Source organism: Plectropomus leopardus, chromosome 21 (genome assembly GCF_008729295.1).
Source record: "Plectropomus leopardus isolate mb chromosome 21, YSFRI_Pleo_2.0, whole genome shotgun sequence".
Classification (NCBI taxonomy): Eukaryota; Metazoa; Chordata; class Actinopteri; order Perciformes; family Serranidae; genus Plectropomus; species Plectropomus leopardus.
This window is the reverse complement of record NC_056483.1, coordinates 26,296,833-26,319,013: the sequence shown is the minus strand read 5'-3', so window position 1 is coordinate 26,319,013 and position 22,181 is coordinate 26,296,833. Positions and strand designations below refer to the sequence as shown.

Here is a 22,181-nt window from a genome sequence, read left to right as displayed (position 1 = left end):
GGGCCCTAATAAATAAAATTGTATGTTTACATGTCCTATAAGACAGTATAACTTTTAGCTTGCCTTCAAGTGATTACTCACTTGTAAAACATTTTTATCTGCAGTTTAAAATTATATACACTCACCTTACATGGTATATTGCTCAAAATAAAACGGGCAAATATATCTCTAATATTAAACTCATAGCTATTGAAAACCTTTTAACAAACAAAAACTACAGTCAACATACCCCGTAGGCTGCTTATCCTTGAAGAGGGGCTAAACCTCGCTTGCTTTTTCTTCTCCTTGTATTCTTTCCTTCTGTGTTTATCTGTTCATAATTATTATTTGCTTAGCTGTCACTAGAGATGGCAATTTCAACACCGAAGATCGAACTGACTCTAAATGTTTCGTTACTTCTGGCTTCCGCACGTAGCTCAAGACAAGTTTAAAAAGGTCACCTGATTTATGCCAAACCCGGACAGAGAGTTTTCAAAGACTGCAGGAAATGCGGGTGTTTGAGGTGTTGTGTTGTGGCAAGGAAGTTGTTTTGTTTTCTTTCCTACTCCATTAATCATCTCTCAACCCCTCAGATTTATCTTGTGGCCATTTGGAGGGTACTCTTAAGTTGGGAACCACATTACTATCCATATCGGGCAGCAGCTGTTAAGTATGCATTGTTGCATCATTACTAATAATCTAATAATATTATAAAGTACTTAAAATCACAAACAGGGCCCATTTTTTTCTGTGGAAAGACTACTTACTGTTTATATTTTAGGCATATTTTGAATAGGTAACAGTATAGAAGTAATATGTTGGATTTTAAATGTAGGACTCTGACTTGTAAGAGTATTTTTACATTACTGTATAGGCACTTTTAATTTACATGAGACATTTAAGAGACAAGGTTCTTTACTATGATGATAGTAATTCTGTGAGTAAAACTTGCTTTCCAGTGTTATATATCTATATATACACACACACACACACAAACACACACACATATATATATACTGTATATATAGATCCAGTTGATGGCCACAATAATACTCTGCTGCCATCATCTGGCCAAGAACTTCACCTACACCCCCACCACAGCTATTTCAGAGCATCTGTTGTTGGTGTTTCCATGACAGCATAATTCTGTTACCTGGTGCAGGTGAGAATCAGTTGAAGCAAACAACAGAGCAGAGGAGCTGTGGGTAGTCGACAGAACAAACATGAACAACCTCTTTTCCAGGTAGGAGTACATGCTTTTATGTTTCACATTATCCACACAGTAACAGAAGTAGCAGCAAAATCTTCTCTCTTTAACCTGGGGAGCTTTGCCAGAATATTACCAAGCTAGTTTATTCCCAATATATTATGATAAAACATATCCCACTGCCATTGTTTTTTTTTTTTTAATTGTCCCAGCAGGGATGTCCAGATTAAGAGTATGGAGCAGACTGTGAAACGTGCTGAGAAGTACCTGGGTGGGATCTGTTCTCTGTTGGCCTCCTACACCAGGAAGACAGCCATGCTTAGAGACAAGGCAGACCTGCTCGTGGCTCTGCTCTTTGACTTCTCCAGCAGAGAGGACCCCGAGCTCCACATTGGCCTGAAAAATCTAGCAGAGGACCTGGCCATGGTGCAGGACTTTAGGCAGGCTCAGGTAAGGGACATCGTAGTTATTTATTTCCTGCATCTAACTATTCTAAATGAAGATGTTGTCATGGTAAATATGGAATTATTGCAGGTAGAGAGACTGGAGATGAGAGTTATTGCTCCTCTAAAGGCCTATGGAGACACAGTCAAAAACAAAAGGGTGAGTTTGATTACAGATCTGTGCCTTTGATACTGATAAATCTGCAGGAAACTAATATCATCTGATGATCATGTTGGTTGTAATATAAGACAGCCCTGATTAAAAAAAGACTTTTCTTTTCAGGAGAACATTTTTTAAGATACAAAACAATTTTGGACTTGTCCTGATAGAAACATTTCTTGCAGATAGGATTTGCAGATTTGAGCCTGTGGGGAAGTTTAGCCACCACTTGTTTCCAGGCAACCATAGACAAATTTTGTGTGATCACACATTTAAGAATAATCCATTTAACTCACCCTTTGATGGAGAGAGGCACATGGCATAAAAGATACTCTAAGCACATTTAAGATAAAAAAAAGAAGATTTTTACTATTCAAAGTGATTTTTTCATATTCAAAGAGATCACGGTTCTTGTGCTTGAAAAATTACAGACAAGTTTGAAAAGGTTTCACTCATGTTTAAGTGCCTCAGTAAATTACAGTATGAGACCATATTGTTAGCATGATGCTAACTCTAAACTGCTTGATGTCACAAGTTTGTTAAAAATGGCTGGGATGGTGTAATTTGAGCCAGAAGGCCTGGGGTAAGTTGAGCCACTGTCCAGAGGGGTCAATCCACTATTTTATGGCAGAGAACCATGGCCTCAGATTTGGAGGTGCTGACTTCCAGTGCATGCTGAAGTTCACGGTGTGATGAAACCAACAGTAACACAATGCAAAGAGCAGAGATGTAATTCTGAGGTCCCAAAACAGGACAGGACCCCTTCCTCCCCCCGGCTGCACCTTGAGATCCTGTCCATGAATATCACAAACAGGATCAGGGACAAGGGATAACCCTGGTGGAGGGAAACAACAACTGAGAACATATTTGACTTTACTGGATGGCTTGCAGAAGCTACCCAGCACCCACAGTACCCCCACAGGACTCACAGAGGAACGCGGTCGAAAGTCTCCTCCAAGTCCACAAAGCACATGTAGACCGAAGGAGCAAACTTCCAGCGCATGTGGAGGAGGTCAGAGAGATATGGTGGGGCAAGGTTGTGGACAGCTTTGAAGGAGGAGTATTTTGTAGTTCATGCGGTATGCGATGGGGAGCCAATGTAGCTGTTGTAGAATAGGTGTGATGTGATGGATTAAAGGGGTGCGTGTAATGATACGGGCAGCTGAGTTTTGGACCAGTTGTTGTTTATGGAGGGTTTTATGTGGAAGGCCAAAGAGAAGAGAGTTGCAATAATCTAAACGGGAGGTGACCAGACTGTGAACAAGAACAGCAGTTGAGTGAGGAGTAAGAGAAGGACGAAGCCGGTTGATGTTACGAAGATGGAAGTAGGCAGACCGAGTGATATTATTGACATGGGAGGCGAAGGAGAGGGTGCTGTCGAGGATGACACCCAGACTCTTAACCTGAGGGGAGGGAGAGATGGAGAAGTTATTGACGGGTATAGAGAAATTATGGAGTTGTTGTTGAGATGTTAATATTCTTTCTATTCTATTCTATCTATTCTATTCTTTACATCTTTTACACATCTGTTCATCCTGAAAGAGGGATACCTCCTTAATTGTTCCTCCTAAGGTTTCTTCCATGTTTTTTCCCCCTTAAAGTTTTTCCTTAGTTGCTGTGAGGCTCCAAGGACAGAGGGATGTTGAATTCTGTAAACCCCTCAAAGGCAAATTATGATTTGTGATAAGGGGCCTTACAAATAAAAATTGATTTAATTTAATATATGGACAGGTCAATTAACGCAATTGATGTTACGTGCAGATACAACAGGCATTGCCAATGTATAATAACGCAGTCACTGGCTGCGTTTTCACCTGACACTGTCCAGCAGCATTTCATGTGGACATGAAAGGTGGCTTGTGGCACTGCGATCTTCTGCCAAAAGCACTGTCAAAGCAGAAGTATTTTCCAAGATCAGAATGAGAACAGGCTGGAGTTACATGTGTGCACAAATCATGAAAAAAACGCATTATGCATTATGAAGGCATTCATAGTGAATTATAATGCATTCAAAATTCTTTATGAATACACTTATAAACAGATATAACGCTTACTGATTCAATATATCAATAGTTATAAATCATTACAGATTTGACTTATTATGATTTATAAGTGGCAAAGGTCTTATGGATGCTCTTGACTTGTTATAAACTAGAGGTTGAATGAAGGGGCTTATAATGCATTATAAACATATATACTCTCTTATTCACACGTCAACAATTAACTGTAGTAAGGACTCATAGTTCAATATAACAGTCCATGTTGCATCATAAGTTATCGTATGTGCTAAGTAAAGTGAGGTACAAATTGACACATTTATAATAATTTATGCTTCATCATAATGTTTTATTGTAAGTGTTAAGTAAAGTGTTATCAATTCCATGCATTTATAAGAACATATGCCGCATCATAAGTGATTAATGCATACCATAAACTACAATACTTTGAAAATGCGTTTTATAGACTGAATTCTGTAATCATTTTCATGCATTTATAAGAATATATGCTGCAGCACAAGTGATTTATGCCTATCATACACTAGAATACTTTGGAAATGTGTTTTAAAGACTGAGGTCTGACAATGTGTCAGATAGTTTTTAATCACAGAATTAGATTTCACAAAGACTGGGGATTTTGCACTGTCAGAGGTGGACAGTAACTGTTGCAGCCCTTGAGAAATGCAGTGAGTATGCTGCAGTATGCTGAATGTGCTGTGGTTAGCTAGCCAGCTAACCACTGTCCCCATATCAAACAGACTATCTGCAATCTAGGTTACCCACTGGTATGTTTGCATTAAGCCTACAAGCTAACTGTATGATTTAGCTGAAGACTGCTTGGTTCGAAAAGACATGATTTCTTGATATATTAATTTTGGAGCTAGTAATCTTTGAACCACACAGTTATCTTCCAGGCTAATGGTAAACAATCCAGTAGCTAAAGTAAGCTTGCAGAGGCCCCTGCACTGGTTAGCTGGCCAATTTACAGCATACTCACCAGGGATTTTAGAGATGTATCTCTGTCCACTTTCTGTCCATTTTCAAAGTATTGTAGTTTATGGTATGCTTTAATCACTTATGATGCGGCATATATTCTTATAAATGCATGGAAATGATTACACTTTTGTTAACACCTACAAAAACAAACATTATGATAAAGCATAAATTATTATAAATGCATCAATACGTGCCTCACTTTACTAAACACATACAATGATAACTTATAATACAGCACGGACTGTCATATCACACTGAGTCCTTACTACAGTTAATTGTTGATGTGTGAATAAGTGAGCATAAATACTTATTATGCATCACAAGCCCCAGCATTCAACCTCTCGTTGAAATCATTATAAGTCACATCTATATGGTTTATGACTAATGATATAGTTCATCAGTAAGCATTATGTGTGTTTATGAGTTTATTCATAAAGCATCATGAATGCATTATAATTCACTGTGAATGCATAACAGATGTGGTCGTCATAGAAAGTGTTACCAAAGTAACTGACATTTGTTATGTATTGCTGTGTGAGCTGACTGTGCTACCATGCAGGCGGATCTGAAGAAGTTCAGCATTGACTTGAGCAGAGAGCTGAAGGAGTTGCAGAAACTGGAGAAAATCCCACTAATGAACCCAGCTGATCGACAGAGCATTGTATCCTTCACATACAAACTTTTTTTACATGTCTTTATTTAAACAAGGACCATACATAAAAAACATTAATCTCAAAGAGAGAATAGATGATTCATGCCAGATTTAGCTATTAGCTAGTTTTACAGTCCTTGGGCAGTTACAGACAGGACAAATACCTCACACTAAAAAACACTAACCACACATGATAAAAAACTACTAACTAAACTAAAATTACATAACAATAGACAATACAAACAGATTTAAAAAAAAAAAAACATCAACATACCAACACATTCATAAAACCTGGATCACAGTGAAATTAATGTTGACATGTCTGGTTACTCAATATCCATTTTTTGCCATCAGGAGAGAAAGTCTGATGGTCTGGGCCATGTTCTGAAAACAATATCAGATCTTGAAAGCTTAAGTCATATTTAGACAGCATTTAACAATGACGATAATTTACTGATTTGCTGTTAAAGACTTTTAAGGCTTGTTTGAACAACATCTCAGTTGCACAGATATGCAGTAGTGGAGATGAAGATCACGGCTTGCAAGAATGTTTTTGATTCTTCTGTTATGTTCAAAGTTAACAATGCTATATTTGAATGTTTTTTCTCATCTTTTTAGTATGTTTTTGCCACCTGCTCAGCATCTCTCCCATGGGTGTAAATGACCGTGTCATTAGCATACATCTGGATCTCCACATCCTCACAAACTCATGGGAGATCATTTATGTGTAGACTAAACAACAACAGCCCAAGGATGGAGCCTTGTGGCACTCCCATTGTGCATGATTTTGTTGATGATAATGCATTTTTCATTTGAGCACATTGTGAGCGACCAGACAAATAGGACCCTATGCAATTCACTGTACTAATTAGGGCCTGAGTACCCAATGGTGCGAAGACCCTATTGTAATTGGTCCATTTATTAGGGCCCAAGCACCGAAGGGTGCGAGGACCCGATTGAAATTGGTCAGTTTTTTCTTATTATTAGGGCCCGAGAACCATTATTTTTATTATTATGATGGCCCAGGCACCAAAGGGTGTGACGACCCTATTGAAATCCAAGGATTTTTATTATTCTTAGAGCCCAAGCACTGTTTGGTGCTCTGGGCCTGACCACCGAACCACGCGAGGACCATCTTGAAATCCTTGGAATTATTATTATTATTATTATTAATATTATTATTAGAGCCTGAGCACTGAACGATGCGAGGACCCTCTTGAAACTGAAGGAAGTATTATTATTATTATTATTATTATTATTATTATTATTATTATTATTATTATTATTATACTCACAAGTGAATTGCCTTTTTGAGGGCTTTAAAATTCAAAAGTCATGAAACTATGCAGACTTATCAGGTCTGGTGAAAAATTTGATATTTTAATGGTCTCGTGCTTGGGTGGGAGGAAATGTATCAGTTGCACCCCCTACTGATTTTCAACGAAGCAGCCCCTGCAGCATGTTTTACCTAGAGCTCTGAATCTTCGGAGGCCTGTGCAACACCCCACAGTACCTCCAATAAAAGTCTCTTGGGGCCATTCCGTAAAACCAACAGGAAGTCAGCCATTTTGATTTGAAGTTGTAATTTTGGTGTATTTTTGGCCATTTTCAGGGGTTGTAATCTTGAGAACTTGTCCTAGAGCTTTCATCAGATTGACTTCAAATATTATGGCTACCTTCATAAGACCTATGACAGCAAAAGTTATTCAAGTTATTCATTTCATCACACTGTGTAATCTGTATGAGGCATCTAATTTGCATGTTCTGCTATGAACCAGGAAGTAAACAGGAAGTGGTATGTAACGCTGCTGTAAATGGTCCAATATGACCTAAACGTCACATGTTTGATAGGAGTCCCACCCTGAACACATCTATATGACAATTTTAAGTTTTTTAGTTTAGTTTAGTTTAGTTTAGTTTATTCCAAATATTGTACACAGTATTGACATTTCACACAAAATCACAAAATCATTAACTCAAGAATCATGTGTTGAATATTGACTGAAAAGGCATAGGCAGAAGCAGACTGCTTATTAAAGCCTATCCTATATTATCAACTTTTTGGTCCACCAACCTCCAGAAAAACAAAGAAGACACAACAACAGATAATTAATCACACTTATAAGCTTCAAAAATAGCTTTACAAAGCATTTTCTTAAAAACCAAAAAAGAATGACATGTTTTTAAATTTATGTCGGCATCATTCCAGAATTTAACGCCTATAATGGAGACACATCTTCTTTTCATACCTTTTTTAGCTTTTTGTACAGTGAACTTGTAAACACCTCTAAGATTATAAGGACTGTCCTGAATTGAAAAGAACCTCTGTATTGAGTCAGGGAGCATTTTTGATTTTGCTCTGAACATAATTTGCATTATTTTATAATAAAACAGATCATTAAATTTCATAACATGAGAATTTAGAAAAAGTATTTCTGTGTGTGCATAATAGTTAGCATTATTTATGATACGTATAGCTCGTTTTTGCAATTTTACAATTGAATTTATGGTGGTTTTAAAGTGGATCCCCACAATTCCACACAGTAAGACATATAGGGAACAATCAATGAGTAATAGATCAAATGCAAAGCCTTGGAATTTAGCACATTTCTGGATTTATATAGGATTGCAAGTGATTTTGAGATTTTCCCTTTAATATACTCAATGTGTTGTTTCCATGTTAGCTTTTGATCAATGACAACCCCAAGGAATTTAGTCTCAGAGACTCTTTCAATGTCAATATTACAGATTTTTAATTTAACATTACAGTCACTTTCATTTGGATTCCCAAATACCATAAATTTTGTTTTCTTAATATTTAAGGATAATTTGTTGACATCAAACCAAGTCTTGAGATTTTCCAGCTCCATTTCTACACAACACAAAAGTTCCTTTAAATTCTTACCCGAACAAAACAGATTGGTATCATCTCTGCAAATATTACATATCTAAAAAAATCGGTTACATTGCAGATGTCATTTATATAAAGAATGAACAGTATTGGACCAATCACTGATCCTTGTGGTACACCACATGTAATCTTTCTCAGTGCTGACATAGTGTCATTAATTTGTACACACTGGTGTCTATTGCCCAAATAGCTTTCCAGCCAAGAATGAACAACCCCTCGTATTCCATACATCTCTAGCTTCTTCAATAACTGTCCGTGATCTATGGTGTCAAACGCCTTCTGCAGATCAATATACAGACCAATAGAACACTCACCATTTTCATTTGCATTTGCTATTTCTTCTACCATTTGCATTACTGCAAAGGCAGTAGTTCTGCTCTCTCTGAATCCATATTGATTTTCACTTAATAATTTATTTTTATGAATGAACAAATTTAATTGTTTCACAAACAATTTCTCTATAATTTTAGAAAAATTGTGGCAAAAGTGATATTGGTCTGTAATTTTCCATATAGTGTTTATCTCCATTTTTATAAATTGGGATCACCTTTGCCAACTTCATGTCGTTAGGAAAAATTCCTTTTTGGAAAGACAGATTACAAACATAGGTCAAGGGTCTGACAATATAATCAATAACATCTTTAATAATTACAGTATCAATGGAATGTATGTCAAGTGATCTCTTATTTTTAAATTTTCTTACAATTTCAATAATATCAGTTTCATGTACCCCACTTAAAAACATAGAACTAGCATTAGTATTAATCAAATTAAGACTTATCAGGTCTGGTGAAAAATTTGATATTTTAATGGTCTCGTGCTTGGGTGGGAGGAAATGTATCAGTTGCACCCCCTACTGATTTTCAACGAAGCAGCCCCTGCAGCATGTTTTACCTAGAGCTCTGAATCTTCGGAGGCCTGTGCAACACCCCACAGTACCTCCAATAAAAGTCTCTTGGGGCCATTCCGTAAAACCAACAGGAAGTCAGCCATTTTGATTTGAAGTTGTAATTTTGGTGTATTTTTGGCCATTTTCAGGGGTTGTAATCTTGAGAACTTGCCCTAGAGCTTTCATCAGATTGACTTCAAATATTATGGCTACCTTCATAAGACCTATGACAGCAAAAGTTATTCAAGTTATTCATTTCATCACACTGTGTAATCTGTATGAGGCATCTAATTTGCATGTTCTGCTATGAACCAGGAAGTAAACAGGAAGTGGTATGTAACGCTGCTGTAAATGGTCCAATATGACCTAAACGTCACATGTTTGATAGGAGTCCCACCCTGAACACATCTATATGACAATTTTAAGTGATAATGAGAGCACCACCTATTGGCACAAGAAAGGCAAAGTTTTACAGTAAGATGTCCAGCTAGCAGGTTGACATGACTGATCTCAAAATGGTCTCAAAAAATCTTTAAGTTGATGACACTTAAAGATGAATATTGAGAGTTTTCGTTGAAATGCGTTACCAAAGTCGGGTGAACAATTTCGATGTTTCGACATGACATCAAAAACTGTTGTAACTTCGCCCCAGATAGTCAGATCTTTACAAAATTTCACAGATTCGATAAGAGTCTGTTCCCGAAGACATCTGCAGTGCAATTTTGAATCTTACTCAAAGTGTCACCTATTGGTAGCAGGAAGTTACTTTTTTTACTCTTTGATTTTCCCCCTGTTGCAGGTTAACTTAATTGACCTCATATCCAATTACAATACAGTAAAGACCTTCATGATGCACAGAAATGACACTTTTGGGTTTTCATCAAACGCTATTGCCAAAGTTACGCATTAATCGCCATAAAACTGGAAGCACTTTTTGAGAGGCAAGGCATGCACCAAAACTCACCAAACTTAGCACACACATCAAAAGTCCTAAAATGTGATATTTGATATGATTGTTTTGCACTGATGTGCCAAAATGGCTCTGTAGTGCCCCCTACAGATTTCAACGACGCAGCCCCTGCAGTACATTTTACCTAGAGCTACAAAACTTGGGAGGCATGTGTAACAGCCCAAGACCTACAACAAAGCCTTTTGGACTCATACCTTAAACTCAACAGGAAGTCAGCCATTTTGAATTGAATGTGCAATTTTGGCATGTTTTTGGCCATTTTCAGGGCTTGCAATTTTTCTATCTTCTCCGACAGATTTCATCCAATTGACTTCAAAATTTAGAAATCCTCTCAGAAGGCCTGGGACATCAAAAGTTATAACATTTGTGAGTCTTCGTCACATCGTGTTGTTGTTACTGGGCCAATCATTTCCATGTCTCACCATTAACCTGGAAGTAGTTTTTAACTTTGAGGGACATGGTCCAATCTTCACCAAACTCCAGATGTTTGATGACTGTCTTGCCCTCAACACATCTACATGACAACCATCACCATTACTTTTAGCGCCCCCTACTGGCAACATGAAATGTTATGGAAATAACATGCTTTCTTCTTTGAGTTTTCGTCACACTATGTGGGCGTGGCTTGGTTTCCAACTTTCAGGTTTTGCCATGACACAGGAAGTTGTTGTAACTCAGCCAAACATCATCCGAAATGCTCAAAACTTCTCATGCTTGATAAGAATCCCAGCCGGAACACATTTGCATGGCTCAATTGAGTTCTCATCATTGTGCCACCTATTGGAGACAGGGAGTTATATGTTTTATATTTTGATGTGCACCTCCTTACAGGTTGACCATATTCAGCTCAAACTTGGTAAGAAAAATGTTGAGACCTTGATGATGCCTACTTGTGATTTCAGAGCTTTTTAATGAACATTGTTGTCATAGCAACATGGTCTTCGCCGCCAAACAGGAAGTTGTTGTAACTTCACTTTGCATCAACCAATCGGCCCCAAATTTTACAGGTGTGATCAAGGTGCAGCCCTGAACACATCAACATGTCAGTTAACCATGAAACTCAATGCACCACCTACTGGCAACAGGAAGTATATCTTGTAATACAATTATCATTTGATTTACATGGAATTCACATGGTTTGGTCTACAAATGATGTAGACCAAGATGACGTATTGTGTGGTCTCCAGCGCCAGGTGTTTGTCACAGGAAGTATCACCCCATATGTGATATCTAACTGAAGGATTGAAACTCTCTGCCTGCTTGTTCCGATTTTCACTGAAATAAAAGATCATGGGACATCAAAAGTTATTCAATTTCCGCTTTCATCACACCATGTGGGCGTGGCTAGTTTGTCAACTTTGATGTTTCGCCATGAAACAGGAATCAGAATCAGAAATACTTTATTGATCCCCAAGGAGAAATTGCCTTTAGTTACAGATGCTCCTATTCAAAAGTCTTAAAAGAAGTAGGAAAGTGAAGAAGATAAGTTGTAAGATAAGATGTTGGAAGTTGTTGTAACTCAGCCAGACACTGTCCAGTCCCCCCCAAATTTCTCATTCTTAATAAGAGTACAGAGTTGAATACATCTGTATGGCTCACTTGACTTATCGGCATACCACCTACTGGAAACAGGAATTTACATCATTTATGTTTTTCGGTGCATCACCTTACAGACTGACCACATTGAGCTCAAACTTGGTAACAGAAGCTGCTGTTGCAGCTGTGAAGATCATGTTTTCAATGAATGCTGTTGCTGTGGCAATGCAGTATTCACCGCCAAACAGGAAGCTTCTTTCACTTCAGTTTGCAATAACCGATTGCCCCCAAATTTTAAAAGGTGTGAACAGGTTGCAGCCCTGTACACATCAACATGCAATACTCAATGCACCGACTGACAACAGGAAGTATGCCGTGTAACAATATCATCATTTGATTTACATGCAGTTTACATGGTTTGGTCTAAACATGATGTAGACCAGGATGACTTAGATTTTGTGTTTAGCGCCACCTAGTGGTTTTAGGAAGTACTACACCGTGTGAAATCTAACTTAATAGTCCAAACTTTCTGCATGCATTTTCTGACTTTCACTACAATTGAAGATCGGTGCTGTTGGAGTCACGCCAGTTACCCCGAGTGGCGTAGGGTGCTTGCAGCTTTAATTCGTCTTCTTCTTATTATTATTATTCCATCACATGAATCGCTTTTTTGAGAGCTTTATCATACTAGAAAACTCATGAAATTTGGCATGCTTATGGGGACTGGTGAAAATTTTTGGATGTTAAAGGTCTCGTATATAGCTGTCAAAAAAGGAGCTCAGTAGGGCCCTCTAAATGCCAGCCCCAGCAAACCATTTCATGAAGAGGAATGAAAATTTGGAGGTACATAGAACATTTCACTAGCAAGGACCATACCTCAACAGGAATTGATTTTGACAATTTATTGACGTGAATGTAAATTTGGTATAAACATTGATTTTGAATATTGGAATGGATGGTTGAGTGCGGTGTGGGGAAGCTTCGGTTGGAATCCGCTGTGGCTCCCGGGCACGACAGGAGCCACGGCGGTATAAGCAGTACATTATATGAGAGAGGCAAAAGCAGATTTGAGATCTCTTAGGTCAGAACGGATGTAACGGTGATAAGCTTGGGAGGACCATCTGCCCATGATCTGAATAAGGTGTTCCGGTATACCGCTGCGGGAGGCCGAGGTGGCAGCTCCGATTCTGAAGGAATGTCTGGAGTAATGCATGGGAGAGATGCCTGACAATGACAGGCCCTGATGGAAGTGTTGGTGGAACCAGAAACGGGTAACCACCTGGCTGGATTCGGTTGAAAAAACAGGGGGTCATCTTGGGATTTGCTTTGTGATGTCCGGAAATGTAAGTAGTTAGAGAGAATAAGGAAGGGGTTTAGAACTGATTGGATGTTGAAGTAGAAGACGGGGGTGGGTTGGCTAGATTGGTCGGTTTTGGTTCTTTTTAAATAATAGACTATGGTGTTGTTGGAGAAAAAAGAAAGGTCTGAGAGGCAGGCGTGCCGACGTGGATCGTATCGAAGGGTCGAAGCAGTGAATTCCAAGCATCTGAGGAAACCGAAGAAAGCGAGAATGAACATGGCCTCTCGTGTTTGGTTGACTTGGGGTATGCTATATCCGGAGCGGATGGTGTGGATGCAGTGTGACAGCAGATCCGTGGTTAATGGGAGTCTACGAGGATTTTAGGCTGGTTCTTGGGGTGAGAGGCCCAAGATCAGCACACTGCTTTAGTCAAGTCAGTTCAAGTCGGTTTTATTCATAAAGCCCATTATCACAAATCACAGTTCGCCTCAGAGGGCTTTACAGCATACAACATCCCTCTGTCCTTAGACCCTCACATCAGCTAAGGAAAAACTCCCCCATAAAAAACCCTAAAACTGTGAAAAAAGGGTAGAAACCTCAGGAAGATCAACTGAGGGGAGATCCCTATTGCTGGATGTAAAGATATGCAATAGATGTCATAAAAAACAATTAAACTACAGTCCTGGGCATTATATGGCCCGCAGGCCTGATGGCTCTGCCCCTCCATGGGAGGACATCCCACAATTTTACTATAAAACTCAAATTGTCTTTTACTTTGAAACCCTTCTATAGTGAGTTTGCTTCCTCCTGTCATAAGTAGCGAGTGCCGTAATTATAATTAGTAATTAAAATTCAGCGACACCTGCTACTCGAAATGAGCTCTAAAAAAATGTAAGGTTGATGCTGAATGTAGAGTGGACTGCTAAGTCTGTGTTTTTCACAGAGGTTAGAAGTAAAGCAATGTGCTGAGTTTGCACTGAACGTGTCTGTATTAAAAGACTATAACTTGAGTCACTTCAATACAAAACACGCAGAAAAATACAGAAATCTGTTGGAAATAGTAGTAGAACCTGAAATGCTCACAGTCAGCTCTTCTTACATGTGATGTGGACACTGTCCCCAGTGATGTGCAACTTGAACAGACAGTTTGCACAGTGCTTCAAATGGGTATGGATAAGCGATTTTTTTGTTTAATGTAGTATTTTTAATGAATATGTTTTACCCTAAACAGTTAGTCATGTACATTAGTTTAAAGACTCTTGTATTTAGTTTTCTTAATAAGATGCTGTTTTGAGTCATTTTAATTAAAACAAATACTAAAGAATAAGTGTGCAGTATGTATTCTATCATTTGATATAGTGACAAAATTAGAGGTGAGAGCATGACAAAATGTCTTTGACCCCAAACAAAAATCTGTGTTTCTGATGTGTCCCCCAAGGAAAAATAATTGCACCCCCTTGGCCTAAAAGATGAAGCATCCTTGAGCCTTGTGGTGTGGGGGCAGATGTTGCAGTGCCGTTTGCTGCACGACAGTAAGCAGAGCAGTTTGTCGCTGGGGTGATTTGGCCGATACTACTTTTGGCCTTCTTCTTGCACCTCTGGCTAGAGAGGTCCTCCATCGATGGCAGCTTTGTCCTGCTGATGTCAGGGTACAGCCACTTCGGTGGAGCATTATGCCTTGATTCCACTAGCAACGTGTCGATGACATTATGTCTGCAACGCTGTTTTGCTCCATCCTCCACGTGGTTTTATATCCCACCAGGAGCATCTGTAAGCATTTCAGAAGCAGAGTGCAAGCAAGAGAGTATCCTTAAATGTTCATTGATGTTATTACCCACTTTGTTGTGCTGCAGCCTCTAGTCCAGCCAGGAACCAAGCAGAAAAAAGAATTCTGGCATTGTTTCAGTCAAAAAACATGTTCAGCTTGATAATTACAAAGAAGTAGTAAGAAGTCTAGTTATACATGAAATAGATTGAATAATCAAATAGAGATGAGGGATATTTAATCTGTGCTTTTTGTTAAAGTTACAATGCTACTCTTATTATCTTCTTTCTATCTGTCTCATGCACAGTGTAGTGCAGCAGGAGAATTAATGCTCCTGCTGGACAAAATACAGAGGGCTGGTGGAAGGAGAAGGAACAGATACTCTTGATGTAGCGTTAGTTAAGTGATAGATGATCCTGTATCTGTGCAAAGTGTTTCATTTTGAAAAGGATGCACCACTGCTTGACTTCTTGCCTGGTACAAACTGCTCTGTGCGGATTGTCACGACTGCTGACCGCCTCCAGCACATATAGACTAAGTGCATATTTTCCATGGAGCAGAGTGGGTGGCTGGCACGGCTGGAGGAATCACATTGTTCAGAACATCTATGATCAGTTCCAAAGGCTGTGGTGACCGTGGTGGTAACTTGCTGTTGACAGACCCGGTGGAATTTAAGAATGATGCAACTGTTGTACCAGGTGGTGATGCAGCCAGCCAGGAATCTCTAGGTGGTGCATCTGTAGAAGTTACAACAAATCCCGAAGTCCACGTTGAACCTTCTCAGACTGCAGAGGACGCAGAGCCAGTGTCTCACAATCTTTGAGACAGTGTTTTTGTGGTGGGTCCAGGTCAGGTCCTCATTGATGTAAACCTCGAGGAAATGAAGTTGCGTCGCGGGTAGGGCGTGGCCCTCTCCTATCTCTTCTGGAAGTCCACAATCAGCTCCTTAGTTTTGTTGATTACATTACAGAGATGTCTATCTGTATGTTATGTTGTCGGTGATCAGGAAGATGACAGCTGTGTCATTAGCAAACTTGTGTGTGAACAGGAAGTACAGGGAAGGGCTGAGCTAAGGCGTTCTCATCACAATTCATCACATATTGCTGCTTTGTCAGTGGACTATATAGTATAGCATTGCACTCCAGATATCCTTCTGCAACTGCTGTTGACATTCCAAGATGCCACTACTGAAGCTGGGATGTCAAAAAAAGCACATGGTGGGATTATGCTACAAGAGTATGTGTTAATGGTCAGACAACAAAAGCACATGGCAACTAACGCCTACAATGGTTGTCCCAGAGCACACTCTGCATGCAAGCATGCGAGCATTGTGGAACTTGTTGGGTTTTTTTTTCAGTGCAGTTGTTAACCGATGGTAGAGAAACATCGAGAGACACTCTGGCTTGCTGAAATATATGAAATATATCATGATATAACAATAAATGTTGCACTTTATTACCTAATACTGATCCTTTTTTTCCTGTTTTTATCTGGTGTAGCACCATAACAGTGATCTCACCACATAAGAAAAAATGCTATAATCTCACAACTACATACAATATGCATGTTTTTTTATATTATAAAAATATATAATAGAGCATTATGCCTTGATTCCACTAGCAACGTGTCGATGACATTATGTCTGCAACGCTGTTTTTGCTCCATCCTCCACGTGGTTTTATATCCCACCAGGAGCATCTGTAAGCATTTCAGAAGCAGAGTGCAAGCAAGAGAGTATCCTTAAATGTTCATTGATGTTATTACCCACTTTGTTGTGCTGCAGCCTCTAGTCCAGCCAGGAACCAAGCAGAAAAAAGAATTCTGGCATTGTTTCAGTCATAAAACATGTTCAGCTTGATAATTACAAAGAAGTAGTAAGAAGTCTAGTTATACATGAAATAGATTGAATAATCAAATAGAGATGAGGGATATTTAATCTGTGCTTTTTGTTAAAGTTACAATGCTACTCTTATTATCTTCTTTCTATCTGTCTCATGCACAGTGTAGTGCAGCAGGAGAAATTAATGCTCCTGCTGGACAAAATACAGAGGGCTGGTGGAAGGAGAAGGAACAGATACTCTTGATGTAGCGTTAGTTAAGTGATAGATGATCCTGTATCTGTGCAAAGTGTTTCATTTTGAAAAGGATGCACCACTGCTTGACTTCTTGCCTGGTACAAACTGCTCTGTGCGGATTGTCACGACTGCTGACCGCCTCCAGCACATATAGACTAAGTGCATATTTTCCATGGAGCAGAGTGGGTGGCTGGCACGGCTGGAGGAATCACATTGTTCAGAACATCTATGATCAGTTCCAAAGGCTGTGGTGGCCGTGGTGGTAACTTGCTGTTGACAGACCCGGTGGAATTTAAGAATGATGCAACTGTTGTACCAGGTGGTGATGCAGCCAGCCAGGAATCTCTAGGTGGTGCATCTGTAGAAGTTACAACAAATCCCGAAGTCCACGTTGAACCTTCTCAGACTGCAGAGGACGCAGAGCCAGTGTCTCACAATCTTTGAGACAGTGTTTTTGTGGTGGGTCCAGGTCAGGTCCTCATTGATGTAAACCTCGAGGAAATGAAGTTGCGTCGCGGGTAGGGCGTGGCCCTCTCCTATCTCTTCTGGAAGTCCACAATCAGCTCCTTAGTTTTGTTGATTACATTACAGAGATGTCTATCTGTATGTTATGTTGTCGGTGATCAGGAAGATGACAGCTGTGTCATTAGCAAACTTGTGTGTGAACAGGAAGTACAGGGAAGGGCTGAGCTAAGGCGTTCTCATCACAATTCATCACATATTGCTGCTTTGTCAGTGGACTATATAGTATAGCATTGCACTCCAGATATCCTTCTGCAACTGCTGTTGACATTCCAAGATGCCACTACTGAAGCTGGGATGTCAAAAAAAGCACATGGTGGGATTATGCTACAAGAGTATGTGTTAATGGTCAGACAACAAAAGCACATGGCAACTAACGCCTACAATGGTTGTCCCAGAGCACACTCTGCATGCAAGCATGCGAGCATTGTGGAACTTGTTGGGTTTTTTTTTCAGTGCAGTTGTTAACCGATGGTAGAGAAACATCGAGAGACACTCTGGCTTGCTGAAATATATGAAATATATCATGATATAACAATAAATGTTGCACTTTATTACCTAATACTGATCCTTTTTTTCCTGTTTTTATCTGGTGTAGCACCATAACAGTGATCTCACCACATAAGAAAAAATGCTATAATCTCACAACTACATACAATATGCATGTTTTTTTATATTATAAAAATATATAATAATATAATAATAATATATATAAAATATAATATATTTTGCATATTTGTTTGAAAATATATATTACATACTTGGGGATATTTTCTTGACAAGAACTTTCAGTCCCAGGTAATGTACATGTTTTCATATTTCTATGAATATCATCACATTACTGAACCATCAAGCAGCTCATACTTACTGTGAGCTAAAGCTTTGTTAAATGTATTTTGTATTAAATGACAGGCAGAGGTAAATGCGCAGAAGGCTTCAAACAATGCCCAGCGCAGTATGAGACAACTGGAGGAAACCATCACAGACTTCCAGAAACAGAAGCTAGAGGATATCAAAGTCAGTCTCACACTACCACACTTACAGAAACATCCTCCAGCAGTCTCCCAATGACAAAACCATTGCTTTTTCTTTTTGGCAGAGGATTTTTACAGACTTCATCACAGTGGAGATGCTCTTCCATGCTAAAGCGTTGGAGGTCTATGGACATACATACCACAACCTGGGAGCAATGGACACTCAAAAGGATCTACAGGTAGCTTATGCTAATTACACAGTGGATAACACTTGAAACAACAATGTGTGATTATTACATTGTAGAAATAGGTTTTTATTGCCTCCGGCTACGACCAGCATTGATAGGAACGCAACACACGGGTAAACGCGGTAATTTCAGCTTCTTAACCTGCGAGATGCAATGACGCACTTTAAAAAATTATTGTCTGTGTCCACCTAAGCAACTAAAACAATGATCCAAATACATCAGCACCGATTTTGAAAGGGGGACATAATAAGTAAGAAATAAATAACGAGAAGAAACCACTGAAAAGCTTTCAAAGACCTCTGTTCCTGCTGCTCTCTACTGTTTAGCTGTTCTCCTGCCTATCCATGACGCTGCATCGACTCACCAACAAGACAACGCATGCACACATGCACACACACACAAATGCCAGCTGACAGAAAGGCTGACTCGCTTTCCAGCAGTAAATGTAGCAGTGGAAATTCAGACATTAAACGGGTTTACCTGTGTTTAAAAAACCCGCCTGCACCCTCTAATTGTGGTGGGAATAAGGTACAATAGTCAAAAAAATCACAATTTGCCTCGCAGGCTTTACAACATATGACATCCCTCTGTCCATGTGGAAAAACTCCCTAAAAAGAACATTTAACAGGGTGAAAAATGGTGGAAAAGCACACAAGTTCATTCACTGATGAAAGCTTGAGACCGGGTCCAGCGTAAAAAATTAAGTTAATTTTATTTAACAATATATTATTTTACTTAACACAGTTCAATAAAATCGTTATACACACACACCACGCAAGCACTCACCCCTAAACAAAACCCCACAAAATACACAGAAAGAGAAAGGCAAATAACTAAATTAGGTTTCACATCAGGGTTAAATTAATGAACCTACATAGCTTAACAAAACCCCACGCAAAATACACAAAAAAAGGACAAATAACTAAATTGGGTTTTACATCAGGGTTAAATTAATGAGCCCACATAGCTTGACAAAACCCAACACATGCAAGCAAAAGAAAACTGACAAACAACCCAAAACAAATAAAGATAATCAGAAATAATCTTGAATTCATCAAAACTGATAAACCCAAATAAACATGCAAGGCAACCAAAGAAAAATAATCAAGGATAGGTAAGCCAAAACAAACATGCAAAACAACCCAAACATAAACCAAAAATAAAATAACAACTATCAAAAGTAACTAAACCCCAGTACACATGCAACACACTAGTAAAGAAAAAGAAACTTTTACTAATAAACTTCAGTCCATGCTTAGGAAAAGGTTAAGATATGCACAGCTCAGGGTAGGGACAGCAATCACCTTACTGAGTGCCAGTAACAGCACGGTTGGAGATGTAGAGTTGGATGAATGGAAATGAACAATCGCCACAGAAACAGGCACGCAAAACAGCAGCCGGCCGACGCGGCGTGCGAGGGAGGCGGAGTTAGAGCTGGTGGAAGGGATTGCACACACGTGTACCCTGCCATTGAAAGACATATTTTTTATTTCATAAATTAACTATGCCGGTAACTTGGCATCACGATGTCTGAATGAGCATCACAAAGTGAGAAAGAGAAGCACTCTGCGCCACAGCGCCATAATTACAAACGTGGCAGACCGCAGATCACTCTCCCATGCTGCAGCACGTGAGATGAGGTGCAGGGGAGAGACACTCACCGTTGGGCGATTAACGCCGACAAGGGAGAGAAAGACCCAAGTCCAGGCACTGCATGAGAGACAAGAGCCAATGTTGATGATGACCGCGAAACTTTATGAAAAGTACACAGAACCATGTAGCACTGCACATACCCGGGATCGGCGAGCCGAGCAATCCGGCTGCGAGGCGATCAGGTGAAGCTACTGGTGGAAGCGGAGCACCCGGAAGCTTCGAGGCAAGAGAGCTCCCAGGGCACAACCACCCACCTTTATAGACTGTGCCCCCAGCAGAGACATGTTGATCCTGCGGCACTAATTAAGGCACCGCACAGCTACAGCCATACTGCTACAGTACAATTGCAAGGAATTTAGGGATTTCATCCTCTATAGTCCATAATATCATCAAAAGATTCAGACAATCTGGAAAAATCTCTGCTCATAAGCGGCAAGGACAAAAACCAACATTGAATGCCCATGACCTTCGATCCTTCAGGCGGCACTGCATTAAAAACTGAAATCATTCTGTATAGAATATTACCACATGAACTCAGGAACACTAAGGAAAACCATTGTCAGTTAACACAGTTCGTTGCAACATCTGCAAGGGCAAGTTAAAATTATACCATGCAAAGCGAAAGTCATATATCAACAATACCCAGAAACGGCACCCGCTTCTCTGGGCCTGAGCTCATCTGAGATGGACTGAGGCAAAGTGGAAAGGTGTGCTGTGGTCTGACGAGTCCACATTTCACATTGTCTTTGGAAATCATGGACGTCGAGCCCCCCGGGCCAAAGAGGAAAAGGACCATCCAGACTGTTATCAGCGCAAAGTTTAAAAGCCAGCATCTGTGATGTTATGGGGGTGTGATAGTGCCCATGGCATGGGTTACTTGCACATCTGTGAAGGCACCATTAATGCTGAAAGGTACATACAGGTTTTAGAGCAACATATGCTGCCATCCAAGCAACGTCTTTTCAGGGACGTCCCTGCTTATTTCAGCGGGACAATGCCAAGCCACATTCTGCACGTTACAACAGCGTGACTTCATAATAAAAGAGTACAGGTACTCAACTGGCCTGCCTGCAGTCCAGACCTGTCTCCCATTGAAAATGTGTGGCACATTAAGAAGTGCAAAATGACTGTTGAGCAACTGATGTTGTACATGAAGCAAGAATGGGAAAGAATTCCACCTACAAGGCTTCAACATTAGTGTTCTCAGTTCCCAAACACTTATTGAGTGTTGTTAAAGGGAAAGGTGATGTAACACAATGGTAAACATGCCCCTGTCCCAGCTTTTTTGAAACATGTTGCAGGCATCACATGCAATTTAAGTGAATATTTGCAAAAAAACAATAAAGCTTTTATGTTTGAACATTATATATATTGTCTTTGTAGTGTATTCAATTGAATATGGATTGGAAAGGATTCACAAGTCATTGTATTCTGTTTTTCTTTATGTTTTACACAACGTCCCAGCTTCATTAAATTAAAGTTGATCCTAAATCCTGCCACACCTTTTTGGCATTGAAGGAGGAGTTGAGGTGGGAAAGAAGCTGCTCCGTAGTCTGGTGGTTTGGCAGCAGATACTTCTGTATCGTTTTCCAGATGGCAGCAGGGTGAACAGGCTGTGGCTGGGCTGGCTGCTGTCTTTTATTTTCCTTTGGGTTTTGTGCAGACACCTCACTTCACCAAGGCCATTGATGCTCCAAAGATGGGAACCAGTGATGTTCTGGCCAATTTTAATCACCTGCTGTTAGAGCCTTCCTGTCCTGGGCCGAGCACGAACCATGCCAGTTTGTAATGTTTCCAGCCCGTATGCTTTCTATTGCTCCTCTGTAGAAGTTAACCAGGATCTTGCTCTGGAATTTAGCCCTCCTACATTTCCATAGAAAGTAGAGCCTTATCTGTGCTTTTTA

The 22,181-nt window shown here is 39.7% G+C and overlaps 1 protein-coding gene across 1 annotated transcript in view; it reads left to right on the top strand.

Annotated features, from left to right (window-relative positions):
* Positions 1 to 1,195: 1,195 nt before the first annotated feature.
* LOC121961011 (CBY1-interacting BAR domain-containing protein 2-like) overlaps positions 1,196 to 22,181 on the top strand; it is a 34,355-nt gene continuing 13,369 nt past the window's right edge. Inside the window, exons 1-7 of the mRNA XM_042510915.1 lie at positions 1,196 to 1,222; positions 1,402 to 1,636; positions 1,721 to 1,789; positions 5,342 to 5,443; positions 18,195 to 18,200; positions 18,315 to 18,419; positions 18,502 to 18,615. Of these exons, the coding sequence (XP_042366849.1) occupies positions 1,203 to 1,222; positions 1,402 to 1,636; positions 1,721 to 1,789; positions 5,342 to 5,443; positions 18,195 to 18,200; positions 18,315 to 18,419; positions 18,502 to 18,615 (651 nt within the window). The 5' untranslated portion in view covers positions 1,196 to 1,202. The remainder of the gene's footprint in view (positions 1,223 to 1,401; positions 1,637 to 1,720; positions 1,790 to 5,341; positions 5,444 to 18,194; positions 18,201 to 18,314; positions 18,420 to 18,501; positions 18,616 to 22,181) is intronic.